The 21,608-nt window shown below is 48.9% G+C and overlaps 1 protein-coding gene across 3 annotated transcripts in view; it reads left to right on the top strand.

Annotated features, from left to right (window-relative positions):
- Positions 1-944: 944 nt before the first annotated feature.
- Positions 945-21,608, top strand: part of LOC147614041 (sodium/hydrogen exchanger 6-like) — a 96,069-nt gene continuing 75,405 nt past the window's right edge. For 2 of the 3 annotated variants that reach the window (XM_086780582.1, XM_086780581.1), the window contains exons 1-3: positions 945-1,146; positions 1,240-1,329; positions 1,414-1,580. In XM_086780582.1, the coding sequence (XP_086636708.1) occupies positions 1,424-1,580 (157 nt within the window). In that variant the 5' untranslated portion in view covers positions 945-1,146; positions 1,240-1,329; positions 1,414-1,423. The remainder of the gene's footprint in view (positions 1,147-1,239; positions 1,330-1,413; positions 1,581-21,608) is intronic. The other variant, XM_086780583.1, reaches the window with a different exon arrangement.

The following is a 21,608-nucleotide window of genomic DNA, read 5'->3' as shown; positions in this document are numbered from 1 at the left end:
GGCTCTTATTAATAGGAACACTTTATGATTATAAGGTTGAAAAACCTTATAATTATAAGGTTCAAAGTCCACTCCTCATTGTACTCACCTGTAACGCCAGCCTCCTTCTCGCTTGCTTTTTCGTAGCTTAATCGCTCTCATGTGCCCTCTTTGGTGCTTTAACCAGCAACCTCCCTTCATCTCAATCTCTCCTTGTATTCCTTCTCCACCCATCCTACCGTAGACCTATGCATCACTTCAGGCTGACATCAAGTCTTCTTGAACCTCCTCTAAGTGCCCTCTTGTTGCATCCAAAGCTACGTAACAAAGCCACAACAAGAGAGCGCTTAGAGGAGAGAGTAAAGAATCTTGGTAGCCTCGCTTCTGTAGAGAGAGATGGGCATGAGTCTGTTTTGCTGCAAAGTGCTTCCGTAGAGACGACAGAGACATCTCTTGTCTAAGAGAGAGAGAAAGAGAGAGAAAAGCATCCATGTCCAAGATTTGTTTCTAAAATAAAATAGGTGAGAGAGAGAGGACGGATGCGACAAAAACGCATGCATGTTTATATCCATGATTACTATTTTAAGTGGATTTGACAAGATTTCTTTCTAAAATAAAATACCTTTGAAAATTTTCTAAACTTTGGTTTTCCTAAGGTTCAAAAAAACATTATTTATTCTAAAAAAAACATTTTGGTGCCATATTGTGTTTGTGTGTGTGCGTCAAGAGAGAGAGAGAGATATATCTGTGATGCAAGTGTTCTTTTAGTGGTGTGCCTTAGTCGGAGACTAACGGGCGTTAAACACCTTTACACTTTTTCCATACCCAATGGGCAAGGAACGTGTGCCAAGTGGAAACGAACAGGGTACCTGTACATAGGCTACTTTCACGTTATAGTCTTTTGTTGTTTTTTTGCAGGTCGTTGTCTGGTCTGCTTATAATTGATCGCGTTGAATATTTCCCATCGAGCAAAACGGCATTCCAATCGCACATAACTGGGAAAACGGGCTTCCTTTGTAGATTCCCGTTGGTGTGGCGAGAAGAACGAATAAAAAGCTAGATGTTAGGATTTACCCTAGGTTTCTTTTCTGTGCAGAAACAGCTATGGCGCCAAGAAGCTTCGTGAACAAGCTTGCAATCACGGCTTCATAACACGAAGGAAGCAAGGTGGGGTTTGCATTCATTTATCTGATTTTTTTGATGAGATCAAACGGTTGAGCGATGAAGAAATCCAGCATGGTTACTGGTTTTTTGTTACAGAAATCGGCTAAGAGCTAGGAAAATTGCTGGAAAAAGCAGAAGACAGGGCCTGCGGCAGGTCTTTCGGCTCTACTAAGAAGAAAAGAGCAGGTATTTCTTTAGGCTTCGCAGTTCATCAAAGGTTCAGGTGCCTGTAAATGCAGCTTCTCTGAGGACGGATTTTCTTTTTTGCAGTTCTCCAGCGATGGCTGGAGAACCAGCTGCAGGTGATCAACAGCAGATGGCCAGTGTGAGTATCCTTCTGCAGATTGTCACGCTGGGATTGGCTTTTGTGCTTGGCCATGTTCTTCGCCGGCACAAGATCTATTACCTGCATGAGGCGAGTGCTTCACTTCTTATTGGTAAGCCCCCCAATCTATGCATTGATCTCATTCCGCTGCTTCTAATAATAGCTGAAACCATTTTGAATTTTAAAGCTATGTGGTAGGCCTGTGTACTACGCGGGTCCTATGTGTACAATGAGTAGTTAAAAGGCCAGTGAAAGAGTGGGGCTCATCATGTGCCATCCTCCTCTATGACAGCATAAAACTAGTGGGGCTCATCATGTGTCATCCTCCTCTATGACAACATACAAGGAAGCAGTGTCCATGGCTGTGGTGGTGGCGCTCTATGGCCCTGGAGTATATCCTGGTTCTGGAGTGGACAAGAGAATGGATGGAATCTCCAGGGGCGGGGACTTTTGGCTCCATGAAGGAATTGTGCACGATCCCTGATAACTTTACATCTACAAGGGTGGATCTTGGGTCTTGGGGAGTTGCTTGGTGAAAATGGATGTCCCGTACAAGGTCTCTCTGTCCCCTCAAGTGTCGAGTGGGCTGAGTATTCGACACAGTCACTTGGGTGATACCAAAGAAGTTTGTGACAGATGTATGAGTGGTATCCTGCCAATCCTGTCTCCCTGTCTGCAGTTAGTGTTGGAAATATTGTTCATCCCTAGATGGACTCCCTGCGTGCTTGTATCTAGCCCATTTATGAGGCCCTGCACTGCATATTTTATATGCTATTTTTGCACCATTTTTAGGTGCCCTTTTTAGCATTTTTCAGCGTTTGATGGAATTTTGTACAGGTCGGCCTATAGGACATGGCCGACCAGCTCATGAGGACCTATATAAATAGGTGATTGAGATAACCGTTTGCTGAATAAGTCTGCAGTGTTGTCCTAGGTAGGACAATATTCAAGGATAATGTCTCCTACTAGATCTATATATGCTTGGTTCGTGCATGAAATATCGGATTCTTAGCAATAGCCAAGCAACTCTGGCTGTTGCATGAGATAAGGGTAGGTTGTTACTGTCGAAAACCGATCTCCTCACGTAGACGCCGCAACCAAATCACCTCACAAGGAGCCGAACAAGTTGCTCGATATTCCGCCTCAGTCGATGAAAGCACCACAGTAGGCTGCTTTTTACTCGTCCATGAAACGGCTCTAGATCCAAGAGTAAAGCAATAGCTTGTAGTAGATCATCGGGAATCCACATCTCCAGCCCAGTTGGAGTTCCTCTAGCCACGTAAAGTGGCCCCCTCTCCATAGAAAATGCCAAAATCTTTGGTACCTTTCAAGTACCACAACACGCGGAGTGTTGCCTGCCAATGAGTGTCCAATGAAAGCATTGAGAATTCCCACCACAAATGCACAATCAGGCTGTGTGTTGAGCAACCAAATCAAGGAACCAACCAGTTTCCTATATAGAAGTGTATTTGCAAATGGATCAGATCCAGAAGAGGAGAGTTTGATGCCAGGTTTCATGGAGGAAGTGATGGGCCTACAATCTATCATCCTGAAAGCCTCTAGTAGCTCTGTAACATACCGCTGCTGAGAAATGAATATGCCATCTGCCATCTGAGCGTTGAAAAATCTCCAATCCAAGAAAGAAGTGAAGCAACCCAAGATTTGCCATCTCAAATTCGTGAGACTGAGGGCAACCTTTGTCTGAGCAATGTGTGCTGCATGTATGTGATGATCAAGAGAATGATAAGAGTATACAAGCCGTTCTCGGGATAAATGTAGAGATTTGGATCAGCCGCCGATCGCTTGAAACCTTGCTGTTGAAAGAAAGCATCAATCTTCTCATACCAAGCTTTGGGGGCTTGTTTCAAACCATATAAGGTCTTTTTCAGTCTGTAGACCATACCTTTGGAACTAGGAACCTGAAATCTTGGGGGTTGTTCCACATAAACTTCCTCCTCTAGCTCTCCATTGAGGAATGCCGACTTGACATCCATCTGAAAAATGTGCCAATGAGAATGTGCATCAAGAGCAAGAACAGTCCATATGGTCGCCATCCAAGTAGTCGGTGCAAAGGTATCATCAAAATCCACGCCAGCTTTCTGAGAATAGCCTTTGGCCACAAGACTGGCTTTGTGCTTATCCAGAGTCCCATCTGATTTGTACTTGCTCGTTTAGTCGAATCAGCCCCTTGAAGATGAAGAAGCTCCCTCTGCAATGGAAGATGAAGTCTCATTAACCACATTTGTGCTAACGATGATCGTGGAGGTTGCAGGATTGTAGAGCCGATAACCTTTGGATTCTGAGTTGTAACCAACCGAAATATGATGCTTGGACTTAGTGTCCAGCTTTCCCTTGTCACCATCAGGTACATGAACAAATGCATCTGACCCAAAAATCCGAAAGTGAGAAACTGTGGGTTTTCTATTGAGGTAGGTCTGAAAGGGGGCCTATCCTGGAACAGTAGTAGTAGGGGACCGGTTAAGAATATAAATAGCAGTAGCAACTGCCTCTGTCCAAAGCTTTTGAGGAAGACTCGAATGTTCCAACTTTGTTCGAGCCATCTCAATCACCGTTCGGTTCTTCCGCCACCACGCTGTTCTCTGAAGGGGTATGTGTGTTGGCAAAGTCCTGTAAAATACTGGTTAAATTGACGAGAAGTAAACTCGCCTCCTTTGTTAGCTTGTAATGTCAAGACAGAGTGTCCCGACTGTTTCTCCATGTTTGGAATCTGTCGAAAGTTTCATCTTTGGATTTGAGAACATAGGCCCAGGTATACCGGCTAAAATCATCAACCAAGAGAAAAACATAACTGGCATAACCAAGAGACGGAGTGCGCATCGGGCCACACAAATCCGCATGAACCAACTCCAGAGGTCTGTAGCTCGCCGTGTAGCCTTCTTTGGAAAGGTCTCCTGATATTGTTTCCCTTTGATACATGAGTGGCAAGGGCCCTCACGTGCACCAACATTTGGTGATCCATCCACCAGGTGCTCCCGAAAAGCCTTCCACAAGGCTTCCAAATGAAGATGTTCAAATCTAGCATGCGAAAGATCGCCTATGCGGGTATGTGTTTGAGAATAAAGAGCCGTGAGTTTTTAGAGGCCATGGTGCTTGATGTCTTGCCAAAGGATCTTGTCAATGAGAGAGTCCCGAATGATCACTGAGTCCTCTAGAAATTCCACCTTAGTGCCCAATATGCAAATCTCGTGTAGAGAAAAGAGATGAAATCCTAAATCTGGCACAATATAGCACTCTCGAGGTGTACTTCCCTCCATTGCCATCCGGAATGAGGGGTATTGTCCCGTATTGTTCCTTCGCCAAGAGTGGGGACAATAGAGTTATCTCCAATGGCAAATCTTCCGCAGTGTTGCTGCAATTCATCAAGTCAATCGTTGCGATAAGTCATGTGCTGTGTGGCACCGCTATCCAAAATCCATTGAGGAGAGTGGGAACAAGAAGGAAGAGCCTGCTTAACCATTGGAGGGGGAGATCAATCAAGGTGACGAAAGCTGACTCCACTTTGCAAATGAGCTTCCCCTTTGTCCTTTGACTTCCCTTCCAAATCCCGCATGTGACTCCGGCATTGTCGCTATAAGTGTCCCTGTTTGGAGCAATAATCACAAACCTTCTGATTGTGAGAAGAATGAGAAGTTGAAGATCTCTTCGGCTTTGCATCCTTGGAGTCCTTGGAGTTCTTAGAATCCTTAGAAGGAGGTACCCAACTTTGCCTTTGTTAGGCTACCCCCCTCTCTGTCCAATGAAAGCCTAGCTACCTTTCTTTGAAGAAGAATCCCTGAATTTGCTTTCCTGATCAAGATTCCTCTCCAGTCTCTCAAGATGTCCAGCATCTTCCCCTGTAATCAAATCCCTCTTCAAAAATATAAAAGATCTTGTTTCTACCTGTTTTGGCTTAGAGAGAGAAAATATTCTAGAGAGAGGTTATTTAGATTTTGAATATTTTTGGATGAAAAAATATCTCTTCTTATTAAAATAAGTTCCCCCGAAACAGAAGTTCAAAAAGATTTTCAGAAGGTGCATTAGAAATCAAGTATAATCTGTTCAAGAGGCCTTATCATAAGGGTCCAGATTTTCTGAAAATTTTAGAGTAAGGTTTTGAGGGGCCAATCAGATTCATCTAAATGGGTGGAGAAGATAAATAGAAGAAAATCCCCCAAAAAATGAGTAAATACTCACATAAGATGAAGAGTGGACTAAGGACCGAAGGAAATACTAAAAAAATGGATTTTTGACACCTCACAATGGGAATTCCCCCCTCATGAAGGAGGTGCCTATTTCACATGTGTGGTGGAGTTTTAAATTATCAAAAATTATGATATTTCATCTCTCCTCTCTCCTAATTCAAGTCTAGTTTCAAAAAGTAAGCTAAACTGACCTAAAAATGGTCAAAAATTGACCAAATTGATTTGAAAAATTGTAGAATCAGTTTGCTTGGTTAGGAGCTCACTTTTTCCTATAAATAGAAGCCTTTCTCTTTGTTGAAGCTTAATAGTGTTTTATTCACTGTTACTCTACTTCTCCCAAGAGCCAAGAACTGTAAATTTCTTAATAATTCACTAGTTTTTGACCATTCCCTCTTCTAAAGATTTGGTGGCCACTCTTGTTGCAAACAAGAGTAGATCCCTCAAACCATCAAGCCAAAGGAAAGCTCCCAGAATTCATGTAAGTTAGAAATCATATATGTTTCTTTATTCTTTTAATGGTTTTCTAATTTTTGTTTTGTTTGAAATGATAAATGGATGCTATGTCTTGTTGAAAAAGCTTTCCCCCTCTCTCATTCTTAAAATCAGCCCTTCTCTGTCCTAGTTAAGTAATCTAATTGTTGGAATTAAACTTTTCATATTGTTCTCTTTTAAAAGTAAAAAGTTAGGTAGCCATAGCCATAGCCATAGCCATAGCCTATCGTCACTACAAAAACATTCAAAGGAAGAGCAGTAAACTCAACAACACAAAAGCACGCAACTTAGCGCACAGAAGGCACGTATCCAAGTGTTTTTCCTAGTACACAGCTATGGGCATAGGTTTAGCCGCATCCATAGTTGTGTGCTGGGAAATGATTCTGAGAGCTATTTTTGGAAGATTTTAGAGAGCTTCTTTTTGGTTTGATGAAATGGAATGGAGTGTTCACATAGTTGTATTGTAGATGTTGTTTTTTAGGTGCCCACACGCATAGACTTAAAAGAATATGGCATAGTGGAAAGAGATAGCAAGACAAAGCAAAATAGACAATGCAATAGATACACAATGGAGAGAATTTAAAATTTTTGATTATACGAAAGAGGTACAAGTGATGATGCTGTCCACCCATGTGCTCTCAAGTAGAGATTAGATGGCAATGTAGACAGATAGGGTGGATACTCATGAGCATTGGATACCTTATCTCATGGCAACCATGTCCATATAAATCTGTGATGGCTCTATGGGAGGTGTCATGTTGGGATTGGGCCTATTTTTCAGCGTGTTGCCTCAACAGTACATCCTTGTGTTGTTTGGGCCATAGTTGTTTCTCGTACAAGTACGAACCTATTCGTACGGTACGATTCGTATGATACGATTCCGTATGATATCATATGCTCTCGTACGGTACGAATTGAACTTTGAAACTCTAGCCTCCCTCTCTCTCTCTCAACTATCAAGCCATGATGAGATATGCCATGGACATTATTGTGTCACTTTGGTCTCATAGGCCCATTGGGTCTTTAGTAGACACTTAATATATCTTTCTTTCTTTCTCTCAAGCCTCTCTCTCTCTCTCTCTCTCTCTCTCTCTCTACTGTAGCCGGGCCAAGGGGCGCGCTGCATATGCCCATATGCGCCAGTACGGGAGCACATCTGCAGGGTCGGGGTCAATATGCCACTTTCGAGAAGCGGCGGCCACTACCCGAATCCTCTGAAAGGTGCACTCTGCAACCAAAGGCGACTCCATCTCCACTCTCTGGAGTCTGCCCTCATCCTGAATCTCATAGTAGATTGGGTTTCCCAACAAATCTGCTCATCATCCACAGGAGCATTACCAATAGCATCGTCTCTGACATGAAAAGGCATTGTGACTTGATGTTCCACCCAAGAGGGTGTTGACTTACGGTCTCTCCTGTCACATGCAGGCTGAATGTCAATCTCATGCATCACATGAGTGGCTTGCTCAGTAGCCCCACCCGGATCAAAGGGAAATGCAGTCCCCTTTGTGGCACCTGTGTCAGGAGCTTCATCTGCATCATGAGCTCCTGTCAATTCCTCATGAGAGGCATCATGGGAGTCTGTCACATCAGCCACTTCATCATCGTCTGAGAATTCGATTATCATGCTGAGTTTGGCTGAGTTGACATTCTTCATCTTGCACAACTCTCGATGCTCAGGTGTCCATTTCTCTCCACATCTAAAACATAAATTAGCCTTCTTCCTACTGTCCATTATGGCCCTGGAGTGTTGTTTAACATCTGATTTGTCAAAACCAGCACTGGGTTTGACACCTGGCTTTGCATCCGTGGGCCTGTATGGCTTGGCGTAAGGCATTTTACTCCCTGTAACCGTAGGATATTGTGGAAAGGGGGTACCTGCTGGTTTCTTATCTGCCCAATCAGCAAACTTTGGCTTCCTGTCAGCCTCGTAAACAGTACCATACGAGTTGCCTGACACGTACTTGTACTTGCCAGCATATTTGGGCTCAAACACCTCAGCAAGTTGGGCTGCTCGCTCAATGGTTTGAGGGTTGTGAGCTCTCACATCAGCAGCCAGAGGGGAATTTAAGCCTTGGATGAAACGCAGCAACTTCCCCTTCTCGGAAATATCCTGTACAAACAAGGAAAGTCTCCAAAAACGCTGCAAGTACTCCTGGACCGTACCCGTCTGAGAGAGTGCATAAAAATCAGCAAGGTATTGCTCAAGGATTAGGGCCGAGACAAAAGTCGTGACCATAAGCTCCTTGAACTGTTTCCATGTGGTCGGCTTTTGAGGTGACTCTCTCATGTAACGCCACCATGTGTGTGCATAATCCTGTAAATGCATACCAGCAAAAATGATCCTCTCTTCATCGTTCTTAGGGTAGAAGCGGAAATAATCTTCCAGCTTCGTGAGCCACTCCTCCAACTCAAAAGGAGTGCGAGTGTCCCCCTTGAACTTGTGCACAGAGAGCTTGTCTTTCACATCTTTGGCTGCATTATTCCTGGAGTGACCACCAGCATATCTAGCATCCTCACGCTTAAAGCTCACATACTGGGAAAAGGGCATTTCATCACGTACATCCTCAGGCAAGGCCCTGTATGAACGTAAGGCATCTGAGAGCATATCATCCATGTTTGCATGCTGCCCAATTCCAGCATCCTGCTGGTTAGGAGAAACACTCCCCTGCTGCACAAAATGCGGCTGGCTGGAAGCATGACCTCCCCGATACGCAGGCTGAGTCTGACTGAATGTGTTCACAGGAGGTGTCATCGAAGCATGCAGACCCTGCTGAGTTTGCCTGCCAAAAACATCACGGTGACTGGGTGGCATAGAAAAAGGCTGAGAAGAGGACTGGCCTCTCTCCCAACTGCCTTGAAAACCAACACTTAATCCAGGCATGCTCGCCGTAGGCGGAAATGTGCCAGTAGGCCGGCCCAGAATGGATGGCTCAGCCAATGAAATCTGTGAGCCGAATGGCGGCCTGGCATCAAACAAGGAAGTGCTCGGTGGCACGGGCAAGGCATCACCCATATCAACATAGTCCCCATGCTGGGGTGCATGCAAAGGAGCAGAATCATAAGCGCGACGGCCATCAGCCATAAACCCCCTGCGTGGGTCAGAAAAATCACCGTGACTATCCGAATGATCCCCGTGCTGGGGTGCGGGCTGCTTACCCTTATCATGCATACTGATGGCAGTAGTAATCTGCTGGCCAATGTTCTGACCCATCTGGGTGATAACTGTATCGTGCATAGCCATAGCAGTGGTGAGCTGCCGCCCCAACTGCTGACCCATCTGCTGAAAAGCACCCTGAAGCATCAAGGCCAATGCATCCAAAAACTGTGTGTCCGTAGACATAGCAGCAACTGGCTGAGGGGGAGATACACCCTCTGTAAAAACTGGCATCTGCTCCTGCTGCTGAGCAACATCATCGCTATGCTGAGATGATTCATCTAACCGGGGTGCACGCTTTGGTGCCATGAGCGTGCGATGGAGTCAATGAAGAGGCTCGAAGAAAACTCTGTGAAAAAGATGCTCGAAATGAGCCACGAAAATGGCTGAGAAAGGCCCAGAACAGGGCTGTAGAAGTGCCCTAAAAGCACAGTTTTTTGTTTTTTGTTTTTTTTTTGTTTTTTTGTTTTGTTTTGTTTTTTTTTCACAGGCCTAGGACTGTTAGGCCTGTCCTAGCCTAGCTAGGACTGCTAGGATTTGACTAACTAACTGACTAACTAACCCACAGTCACAGCTAACTAACTGGCAGGTTAGTAACCTTAGGAATTAGATTAGGTAGATGAATGGAATAAATTGAAAGCGGTGGCGGTGGCGGAAACGGTGGCCAGTGGGAGGCGCGGGCGGAATCGTGGCGGAGGTGGTGGCGTGGCGGTGGCGAGGCGGACTAGGCGGTGGCGTGGCGAGGCGGATGCGAGGCGATGTGGCTGAGCGAAGGCGGTGGGGAGGCTGACTGGAACTAGAACCGGCTGAGCGGCTCGCTGTGGCTAGCTAGGCTGGCAACGGAGGAAGGAAACGGCGGAGGAGGGGCTGGCTATGGCTGGCAGGGCTGGGGACGTTCCCTACGCAAAGGCGATCCGGCTGGGCGGCTAGCGAGGACAACCGGTGGCGTCGACGGCCTGGCTACCTGTGAGGCAGCCCAGCTTGGCTGGCGATGGCCTGGCTGCCTGTGGCGAGGCGGAAAGGCTGGCGACGAGGTGACGTGAAGATTGGCGACGGCCTGGCTGCCCGAGAGGCAGCAAGCTGTCGTGGCTGGCTCTGTATCGGCAGCCCCTCTTGCTGGCGACGTAGGTGGCGGAGAGAGTTGCTGACGACGTAGGTGGCGGAACAAGCCTGGCTGAGCACGCTGGGAGTGGCGGAGCTGAGTAGCAGAATCACAGCACGCTGAGGCTATGAAGGCTTTTTCCCTGGCTGCGGTAGAACAACCAGCACGTCACGAGACTTCCCCACTTCTGTAGTGCCTTCGATCGTGTTACCAGCCCACACCGTAGTTGGCGGGCAGAGCAAAGGTGCCAGTCACGTGGCTCTGATACCAATGAAATGAAGAGGACGGGAAGGGATAGGAAGAGTCACGGAGGACTGGGGAAGAAGGGAGGAGAAGGAGGGGAGAAGGAGAGAGAGAGAGAGAGAAGGGGGAGGACAAAGGGAGAGGATAAGGTGCAGGGATCGAAGTAGATTATCACATCAAAAAAAAGTGCCTACAAATGAATCAGGGTTGACTTATATAGTCCCCTTTAAATCCCATAAGTCCCCTACTAATCTCCCACTTATTTCCCACATAAACTCTTCCATTTCCCACCTTCATTACATATGCGCCAGTACGGGAGCACATCTGCAGGGTCGGGGTCAATATGCCACTTTCGAGAAGCGGCGGCCACTACCCGAATCCTCTGAAAGGTGCACTCTGCAACCAAAGGCGACTCCATCTCCACTCTCTGGAGTCTGCCCTCATCCTGAATCTCATAGTAGAGGCAACTGCCATCCTCAGTGCAAGCTCTGACTGCAATCAGGATCTCCAACTGTGTAAAGGCTCCCATCCACCGTGGGGCCACTGGCTCGAGAGGCGTGAACCACTCCTCTGTGAGTGGCTCCTGAATATCATCCCTCATAATCAATCCCCCTCTGAAGTGATTCAGCCTCTCCACCTGGATCTCCTCTGGGAGACTGCAGAAGGCCTGCCAGTCTCCAAAACTACGAGCTGGGCCTGCCGCTAAAGGTCCCCAGGCTAGGCGAGGCCGAGAACCCAGCATATGACCCTGCTCCGTGCGAACCGCTGGGCTCCAGATGAGCGGCTGTCTGGCCCGCTCCTCAACACAAGAAGGAGGTCGTTGAGAGAGCCCCGGTCTCAGCAACTCCCAAGCTCTCAGGATACTCAAAGCAAATCTGTCCTCCCATCCTCTACTGAGGCCTGTCCTCCTCATCTCTATGAAGATCCAGCGAATCTCTGGTGCCCAAGTACCCCCTCCTGGGGGCGCTCGAGCCTGCAGCCGCTGCAAGAGGAGCTCTTTCCAAGGCTCAGCGCCTGGAAGCAACCCCCGAACAATAAGCTTCCCCAATAAGGCTCTACTCTGATCGACTGGATCTATAATACCCAAACCTCCCTGAGCCAACAGAAGTGTAATAACTGCCCATGCAACCTTTGCCTGAGCTGGCTGACCGTCCCGCCCAGACCACAGAAAGTTCCTGATCAGCCTCTGTACCTGGCTGATGCAAGAGCTCGAGAAAATCCAGCAAGACGTAATGTACCACATGGTCGCTAACAGCACCTGATTTGCCACCACCACCCTCCCAGCCAAGGATAGTCGAGCTGTACTCCAATACAAAAGCTTCTTCCGAATGCTCAGAAGAAGCGGGGCAATCTGCTGCTCAGGTGACAAATCTAGGCCAATCTGGCATCCCAAATACCGCACTGCTGTGCCTGGAGGGATCCATCTAAAACCGGGGTCTGGGCTCCATGCCGGAATGGGAGCACTACTGATCCAAAAGGCCACTATCTTGCGCCAATTGATCAATGCTCCCGAAGCTGCACTAAAAACCTGGAGCGACTGCTCTGCCCGAAGAAGATTGGCCTCTTGGCCATGCAAAAATAAGCCCGTGTCGTCTGCAAACTCAGCATCAAGCAGGTCCTCCCCCGGGACTGGGAGCTGGAGTCCCCTCAAACCAACCTCCTCTGCCGTCAAATACATGCTCATAGCCTCCGCAAAGAAGAGAAAAAGAAAAGGGGCGAGGGGACACCCCTGATGACGGACTGATCTGGTCAGCTCAAAACTCGGTCCCCGTCCTCCTGCAATCAGCACCTGGCTGCGAGCTGTGGAATACAGAGCCGCCACCCCTCTGATCCATCCTGGCTCAAAGCCCAGGCGAAGCATAGTGCCCTTTAAGAAACCCCAATCAACTCTATCGTATGCCTTCTCAAAATCGAGAAGCATCACGACCAAGTCCTCGCCAAGAAATCTAGCTCGGGCCGTCGCCTCCTAGAAAGTAAAGATGTTGTCAAGGATACTGCGCTCCTTGACAAATCCTGTCTGAGTAGCATGAATCAACTCCCCCAGGAAGGGCTGGATCCTCAAACTCAAGGCCTTTGCCAAGACCTTGTAGACAGTATTGAGGATCGTAATAGGCCTCCAATGTCGAATATCATCTGATACTCCCTCCCCCTTGTGGATAAGATAGATCAAGCCCTCTGGAAAGCTCTGCGCCATCACCCCAGTGTCCAAAACATGCTGAAAGCCCCTGCGGAGGCCTGGCCCCAAAAGGTCCCAATAGCGCATAAAAAAGGCCGGCGTCAGTCCGTCCTCCCCTGGGCAACTATGTCGCGGTAGGACCCTCACGGCCTCGGCAAGCTCAATCTCTGACAGAGGCGCACCTAGAAGTGTACGCATATGGTCTGTGACCCTCCTCTGCACATGGGCCCACACAGTCTGTCTGCAAACATCTCGATCCTCAGTGGCTGGCTCCGTTGAAAGCAGGTCTCTATAAAATGCAGTGGCAATGGCTCTGATCTCCCCGAGCTGAGTAGCTACCAATCCATCCGGTCTACCAAGCTGGCGGACTCCTGCTCGCGCATGACGGAGTCCAGTGATCTCAAAAAACTCTCCAGTCACTCTATCACCAAGCTGCGTCCACTGAGAGGCCTGACGACGATAGTAAAACTCATGTCTCTGCTCCTCTACCTCTCTAACCTCCTGGGGTGCCTGGCTCTGTTGGGACGCCACCCACTCACATGCAGGCTGCTGCTCCTGAAGGCGCTGTAGCGAAGCAAGGCTGCGTCTCAGCCGATGCTCCCGCTCGCGAATCTCTCCCAGCCGTGTCAAAGCTGCAGCGTGTAGAAAAGAGCTAAGATCGGTGAGTCCTTGGGCACACTGACCCGCTGCATCCTGGTCAGAGCACTGACTATCATGCCAGATTCTCTCAATGTCCTCAGCGAGACTGGGATCTGTAAGTATCCTCTCTGGGATCCTTAACTGCAAGCTGGGCTCCCGTGTCCCCTCCTCCAATGTCAATATGACTGGCGCATGATCTGAAAATGAGGTGCCAGCGAGAATGCCGACGGAGCCCCCTCGCTCCCCTAACCAGTCGCCCATGTAAAAGCGATCAATCCGTGATAGATTAGTCCCTCCCTGCCGGCGATCCGACCGAGAGAAACTAAGACTGTCCTGAGAGCGGGAGAAAGCCCCATGCTGCCATGCATCAGTGATCCTCAATGACATGCAAAACCGGTCCCAAGCTGCAAGCTCCGTGCCGTGCACTGTAAGATGACTGCCTCCCACCCTATCTGTCGGGTCCTCAAGCATGTTGAAGTCTCCCCCAACACACCACTGTGCGGCCTCTGGCAATGCATCCGTAACCTGGGTCCAGAACTCTGCTCTGGCACTAGCATGATTGGGCGCATAGACGTTGAGCACACCCAATAGCTCATCATGCATCCTCAGAATAACATATTGTGCTCTACCAGGCACAATGATCCCTCGATCCACAATGGCCTGCCGCCATACATCTGCAATGACCATGCATACTCCTCCCTGTCCACCCAAAGGACCAAACCCTGCAGACCAAAAAGTGTCCCATCTACCAGGCATCACCGAACCATATCTCCGGATCCTGCTCTCACCCAAGTGGTGCTCCTGCATCATCAAAATATCAATGCTGCCACCAACCAGGCATCTCTGAAGCTCCTGCCTCAAGCAACCACGATAGCGTATAAAGTGTGCTCCGCCAAGGCCCTGTACATTCCATGAGATGATCCTCATGGATGCCCTGCTGAGGTGGATGCTGTCTCAGCCGTACGGCGGGCCTTCGCAAGCGGCTTGGATGGAGAGTAATTTCCATCCGAGCGGCTGCGAATCTGCCCACCCGGTGTACTGCAAGCATCCCGGATCAGACGCCAGTGGTGGCTGTGGCCCATGGCGACTGCCTCCCGCTCTGACAGAGCAACCTCGTGTATACACACATATCCAGGGTCGCGTGCTAAGTCTGCCACTATGCGCATGACCAAATGCCGGATCCCTGAGGTATCCACACTCCCAGGATCCAAGAAAAAATGAGCCAACTCCCAAAGTCGGCCTATCACATCTGTGACCTCCAGATCGCTCATGTGATGAGAAAACTCAACTGCCTGAGTCTTCAAAGTGCTGAGAGCGAGCTCTAGAGTCCACTCCCGGTCGCAAGGGCCACATAGAGGGAACGAGAAGGCCACCGCTGAGTCTAGTGCCTCCTCCCCGCGGGCCGGAGGTATCACTACATGAACTCGGATGGGTACTGGCTCATGGGGGCCCTCTGCTCCAAAAAGCCGTGTGAAGGTATAGTCAAAAGCCTCCGAGTGCTGTCTAATGCCAAGGCGACTCAGTCGACTGCGGATAGATGAAATCCGTGAAGCCCTAATCGGCATAGGTCTCCTCTGTGATGCTCGAGCGAGGTCAGTGCTCAGCGCTCTCCGGACTGCAGGTGAACGCCAGGGAACTGCCAGGGCCTCCCGGGAGGGTGAGGTGGGCGGAGGGGGAGGAGGGGGAGGCGAGGGGGGTGGAGAGGGAGCCGCTGCCGAAACCGGAGCGGAGACGGGAGGAGGCGATGGTGGAAGCGAGGCGGTGGGAGGGGACGGGGGTGGGGGGGGGTGAAGGAGGGGGTGCTGGCATCTCCTGGTCCTCAGTCGTCGCCGCGGGGGTCTCCTCTTGGAGGGGAGAAAAGCTGTTCGGAACGGGAACCCAGTGAGGCTGAGACTGTGGCTGCTGCTGCAGCGGTCTCTGGACGTGCTGCTGTGGCTGTCTCCCTCGGCGGCGCCCCTGTCCAGGCTGCCACTCCGAGGTCTCTGTGGCCTGAGCAGGCGTCCCGGAGGCAGCCTGTCGAGCCGAATCTGTGGGCGGGCCATCAGTAGCCTGCTGCTGTGGTGAGGGTCGGGGTCTCCTGCGAGGGCAGGCCTTGGCCAAATGACCGACCTGCCTACAAATGAAGCACTGATTCGGGAGCCCCGAGAACTCCACTCTTTGATCTATCCATCCCTCCCCTATCCTAGGTAGCTGAATGACCTTAGGAAGGGAGGAGATGTCAGACACCAACACTCTGACCGAAGGTATCCCAGCTGCTCTGGCCACCACTGAAGCTGCTGAGGGGCCAGTCTCTAGTACCGAGCCCACCAATGCTCCGAGCCTGGAGAGGAGCGGAAGATACTCCCAGCGGAGTCCAGGGAAGCAAACTGTAACATGAAAGAGGCGCTCTCCCTGCTCCGCCGCTGCTGGGTCAAATCCATGCTGCCAAGGTCTGAAGAAAGCCCGAGCACCCCTGATGTCCAGGGGACTCATAGCAAGGACCTTGGCGACGCTCTGGGCGGCCTCGAACTCGATCTGATAATGTCCCCGGCCCAGGAGCTGTACATCCAGGATCTTGCCCACATCTGCGAGATGGCGGGCCTGAAGAAGATCCCTGATCTCCCCTCTGCTGGGGCGAGTGCCGACTATACGGCAGATGGTGGAATGAGCCTGAAGGCGTTCCACCTCTGCGGTGAGGCTCGCTTCCTCTTCTGGCGAAAGAGAAAGCCTCATGGGGGTGTCCTCAGGGGTGGGCGAGGGGGCTGCGGATGAGTCCCTCTGAGGCGGGCCGGGAGGAGCCTCCATCAGAGTCTGAAGCTGCGTCGAAGGCGAGGCGAAGGCGGGAACTTGCTGGAATCGAGTTGCACACAGAGGGGCGGAATGCGGAGCGAAAAAAGGAAAACGAAACCCCCAGGGGGCGGAAGCAAGAAAAAGAGGGGGGGGGGGGGAGAAACAGGCGAAGGAGATAAAACCCAAAAAAAAGGGGGGGGGGAGGGCGGGGGCTGCGCGCAAGAGGGAAGGGAGGAAAGCGAGCTGGCGAAGGGGGGGGGGATGAGGTGCTGCAGAGAGGAGGAGGGCGCGAAGACAAGGGGGGGGGAGGCGTGAGGGAGAGGAAGGCGGCGAGCAGAGCAATGGGCGGCAGCGAAGGCAGGCGGAAGGTGGGGGGCGCAGCAGCGAATGCAGGCGGGGGGGGGGGGGGGGGGGTAAACGAAAGGCGGCGGCGGGCAGTGCAGGCGGCGGGCAATGCAGGGAAGGCGGGGGGGGGGGCAAGAAGCGAGGAGGAAGCGAGGGGGCGAGCAGGCAAGGAAGGCGATGGGCGCAGTGCAGCAACGTGAGCAGGGAGAGGAGGCGGGAGCTTCAGCGAGCCGGCGATGACTCGGCCGCCCTATTAAGGGTGTTAATGTTGAGGAGCCTGATATGGCTCAAAAGCTCTGCAACGAGGCCTGTGTTGCATAGTTACCACGGAATGTCGTTCCGCCTTCCTGGAACGCCGGAACGCCGTTCTGGGCGAAGGCACGTTCCCGGAACGTCGGGACGTTCCGCAAAAAAATAAAAAAATAAAATAAAATAAAATTATATATATATATATATATATATATATATATATATATATATATATATATATATATATATATATATATTGCTTGCAGAAATGTATGTTCATGTCTTGGGGGAGCAAATATTATGAAGCATATTTGGCTATCCGTATACAAAAAGTTACATTTTTTTGTGTCATATGCTGACATGTCATATGACGTGGCGTTCCGCGACGTTCCCGATCCGCTCCCGTTCCCGTTCCCGCTCGCGTTCTAGCATCCGACGTTCCCGGAACGTTCCCGTTCCGCGGTAACTATGCCGTGTTGCCTATCTCCGCAAGCAGTTAAAGGATCAACATATGAATGAGGGTGATAGCATGGATGCCTATTTGACAGCTATCAAAGATTTGAAAGAGCAATTGGCCAACATTGATGAGGATATTCCCGATCCTTAGCTTGTATGCGGAACATTGGATGGATTGCCCGACTCTTACCAAGGTTTTGCTACTTCCTTGAGGTTGAATGCCATGGGCAATGCCAACTACTATTCCTTTGATCAGTTGGTTGCACTTTTATTGCAAGAGGAGCAGAGTCACTCTAACAGAAATGCCAGTATGCGTTCTGATCAAGCATTTGCAGCCAATGATAGGAATAAGGGAAAATTTCAGAAATCTGCCCCTAAAAATACAGCAAATCAGTCTTCTTCTTCATCATCCTAGGGTGATCAAAAGAAGAAGAAGAGGTGTAATTACTGCAGGGTTGTAGGCCATGATATAGCTGAATGCAGGAAAAGGATTGCTTCTGAGAAGAAGAAGAAAGAAAAGGGACTTGCGGTCTCCACTGCCTCTGGCAATGAGCTACTCCTAATGAGCATGCTCATTTTGCCACGGAACAGTCTTGGAGTTTCATAGTCCAATGCCATTATGATCCTTTTGTACATGATGCAGGTGATGCTTGCATGTCAGTTTCAGCTTCCACGTGGTTCTTTGATAGTGGTGCTTCTAAGCACATCACTTCCTGCAGGACATTGTTCACTTCCCTTGCTGATGCCCCAAAGGGGGTTCTGTGACGTGTGCCAACAATGCATCCTATATGGTTAAGGGTGTTGGGCAGGTTGCAGTCACTTCAGTTGCAGGCAATGTTGTCACTCTGGAGAATGTTTTGTATGTGCCAGGCATACGCAAAAATCTTATTTCCATTTCAGCTTTTGCTACTTGTGGACATAAGATTGTTTTTGATGGGCATAGGTGTGTAGCCTATGACTTGAGTCATGCCGATGCTATTGTTTTGACTGGTACTCCTCAGGGGGGCTTGTATAGCCTGGATGCATATGATAGATGCAGTGACAGTTCAGCCCATGATGCCCATGCTGTGGATGCAGATGTACTCCCTGACACATATTTATGGCATGAGAGGTTTGGTGACCTCAATCTTAATGCCTTGGTACGGTTGCCACAAATGGTTGAAGATATGCCACAAATGCGCATTCCTACTAAGAAACATATTTGTGAAGCTTGCCTACTTGGCAAGATGCACCGCTTTGCTCTCCCCAAAGATGGCAGAGTTGGGGCATCTCGCAAGTTATTTCTTGTTCACAGTGATGTGTGTGGTCCCATGAAGACCGCATCTATTGGTGGCTTCTACTACTTTGTCACCTTCATTGATGACTTTACCAGGTACACTTGGATATTTGCATTGAAGTCCAAGTCGGAGGTGTTCACATGCTTCAAGCACTTCATTGCCTTGGCTGAAAATGATGCAGGCTTGAAGATTGCCAATATGAAATCTGATAGAGGGGGGGAATACATGTCTAAGGAATTCAATGATTACTTGGCAGCCCGTGGTATTCATCATGAGTGCACAATGCCTTACACTCCTCAACAGAATGGAGTTGCTGTGAGCGGAAAAATAGGACCATTATGGAGATGGCTAGGTGTATGCTTAAGGGCAAGAATTTGCCAAATATGTTTTGGTTGGATGCAGTGATGTGTGGAAATTATGTCTTGATTAGATGCCCAACTAAAGCATTGAGAACAGTCACACCCTATGAGGCTTGGAAAGGTCACAAGCCATCCATTTCCCATATGCGTACGTTTGGGTGTTTGGCCTATGCACATGTACCTTCATAGAGGCGGACAAAGTTGGATGATAAGGCTATCAAATGCATATTTTTGGGATAAAGTGCAGAGAGCAGAGGTTATAGACTTTATGAGCCCTCATCACGTAGGGTGGTTGTCAGTAGAGATGTTATCTTTGATGAGACATCCTCTATGCCTTTGCGGGATTGCAAAATGCAGTCCACACTTGGTGTCTCGGACATTTTTGACAGTCTTGTGCCATTGCTTGGTTCCGATGCCTCCGATGATGCACCACAGGGATACACTCCTCCACTTTGAAGGACAACAAGTTAGATGCTCCTTTGCTAGCCCGTACGAGAGCTGCAGCCAAAAGAGATTTGGCAAACTCGGTTGCTCATGCTTTGATTGCTACAGCATGTGATGAGGAGTCTGTTTGTCACAGAGATGCCTTTTCAAATAAGTTGTGGATGCAAGCCATGCAAGATGAATTGAACTGCATTCATGCCAATCAAACATGGGAGTTATGTGACTTGCCTGCAGGTAAACATGCCGTGGGCACTAAGTGGGTTTACAAAGTGAAGAGGAAAGCTGATGGTTCAGTTGACAGGTACAAAGCCCGTCTTGTGGCCAAAGGCTATGCTCAGAAAGAGGGCATTGATTATGAAGAGACCTTTGCTCCCACTTCACGTATCACCACCATTAGATGTGTTATTGCCGTGGCTGCCCACAATAATTGGGAAGTGCATCAGTTGGATATCAAGACAGCATTTCTCAATGGTCTATTGGCAGAGGAAGTCTATGTTGCACAACCTCCTGGCTTTGAGGTTGTAGGTTCTGAAAATAAGGTATGCCGGCTTAAGAAAGCCTTGTATGGATTGAAGCAGGCACCTCGGGCTTGGTATGACAGGATTCACACTCATTTGCTCAGCCTTGGTTTTCAGAATAGTCCCACAGAGGTGACTTTATATATCCGCAAGAGGGGGGCAGATTTGCTGTTTTTGATCCTCTATGTGGATGACATGATTCTCACTGGGCCACATCCCAAGAAAATTGCAGATTTTAAACGGGAATTATAGCAATCATTTGCTCTTACTGATCTTGGCCAGTTGCAGTACTATTTGGGCATACAATTTGCTCGGACTGAGGGGGGGATTATTATGTCACAATCCAAGTACATTGGGAAGCTCTTACATAGATTTCAGTTTGAGGACTGCAAACCCGTCTCCACCCCATTAGAGACTGGTTTTTGTTTCTCTGCTGAAGATACCAGTGGACCTTGTGATGCTACCTCTTATCAGCAGGCAGTTTGGTTGTTTACTTTAGTTGTGTCATACTCGGCCGGACTTGCAGTACGTGGTCTCCCAGTTGAGCAAGTTTATGCACAGTCCCACTCATCACCATTGGCATGCAGTGAAATGTGTCTTCAGATATATCAAAGGCACACAACACTTGGGCCTTTTTTACAAGGCTGATTCTTCACTTATCATGCATGGGTTCATTGATAGTGATTGGGCTGGTTGCTATGATACACACCGATCCCATAGTGGCAATTGTTTCATGCTTGGCTCTTCATGCATCTCTTGGTTCAGTAAGAAGCAAGCGACAGTTGCCACATCTAGTTGTGAGGCTGAGTACAGGGCAGCTTTCACAGCTACAGTAGAGTGTGTTTGGCTACGGAAACTACTTGCAGATCTTCTAGTTGGTCAGACTACTCCTACAGTCATTCATACTGACAGTCAGAGTGCTTTGGCTATTGCACGAAATCCTGTGTTTCATGCTCGCACGAAACACATTGAGGTTCATTACCACTATGTCAGAGAGCGATGGTCAGATGGTGACATTCAGTTGTCTTACATTCCCACTGAAGACAACTTGGCAGATCTCTTCACGAAGGCTCTCTCGTGACCAAAGTTTGAGGCTTTTCGACAAGCTTTACACCTGGTACCATTTGTTACGTGATCTGCTACTATGTACAGTCATAGGTTGCTATATCCATATTGGATGAATTTGTGCAACCATAACCTTTAGTCTTTAGGTATCTTGAGACGTTTCCAGGATACTTCAGCCCATACCGTCGAGGGGGGTTTGTAGGCCACTCTATGGGCTATCCATAGGTGTTACTCATTCCTTGGTATGTGCCTTGTAGGCCTAGATATTATCAGTTAGGACCTATGGTACAGTTAGTACTAGTTCCGATTGGGACACCTAGTACATGTATGACACCCAGTTAGGGGTTCATTATATTAGGTGTATCTTTTGTACTCTTTATCACTTCAGCAATAGATCTTCTACAGCACGCTTTGCTTCTTGCCTCCTTCTCCTGTTGCTTCCGTTGTCCACTCCACCCAACAATGAGATCCCGTTGCCACATGCTGGTTGAAGTTGTCGCCTCCCAAAAAGCGAAGATGTTATCTAGAATGCTCCAATCTTGAACAAAACCTGTCTAAGTATCATGAATCAAGTTAGGGAGGAAGGGTTGAAGTTCGCAGCAGCTGAAGGCCTTGGCCAAAATCTTGTAGGCGGTCCTGAGGAGGGT

Source organism: Cibotium barometz, chromosome 42 (genome assembly GCF_041138505.1).
Source record: "Cibotium barometz isolate CiBa-2024 chromosome 42, ASM4113850v1, whole genome shotgun sequence".
NCBI lineage: Eukaryota > Viridiplantae > Streptophyta > Polypodiopsida > Cyatheales > Cibotiaceae > Cibotium > Cibotium barometz.
The sequence above is the reverse complement of the archived record's forward strand: the minus strand, read 5'-3'. Positions and strand labels throughout refer to the sequence as shown.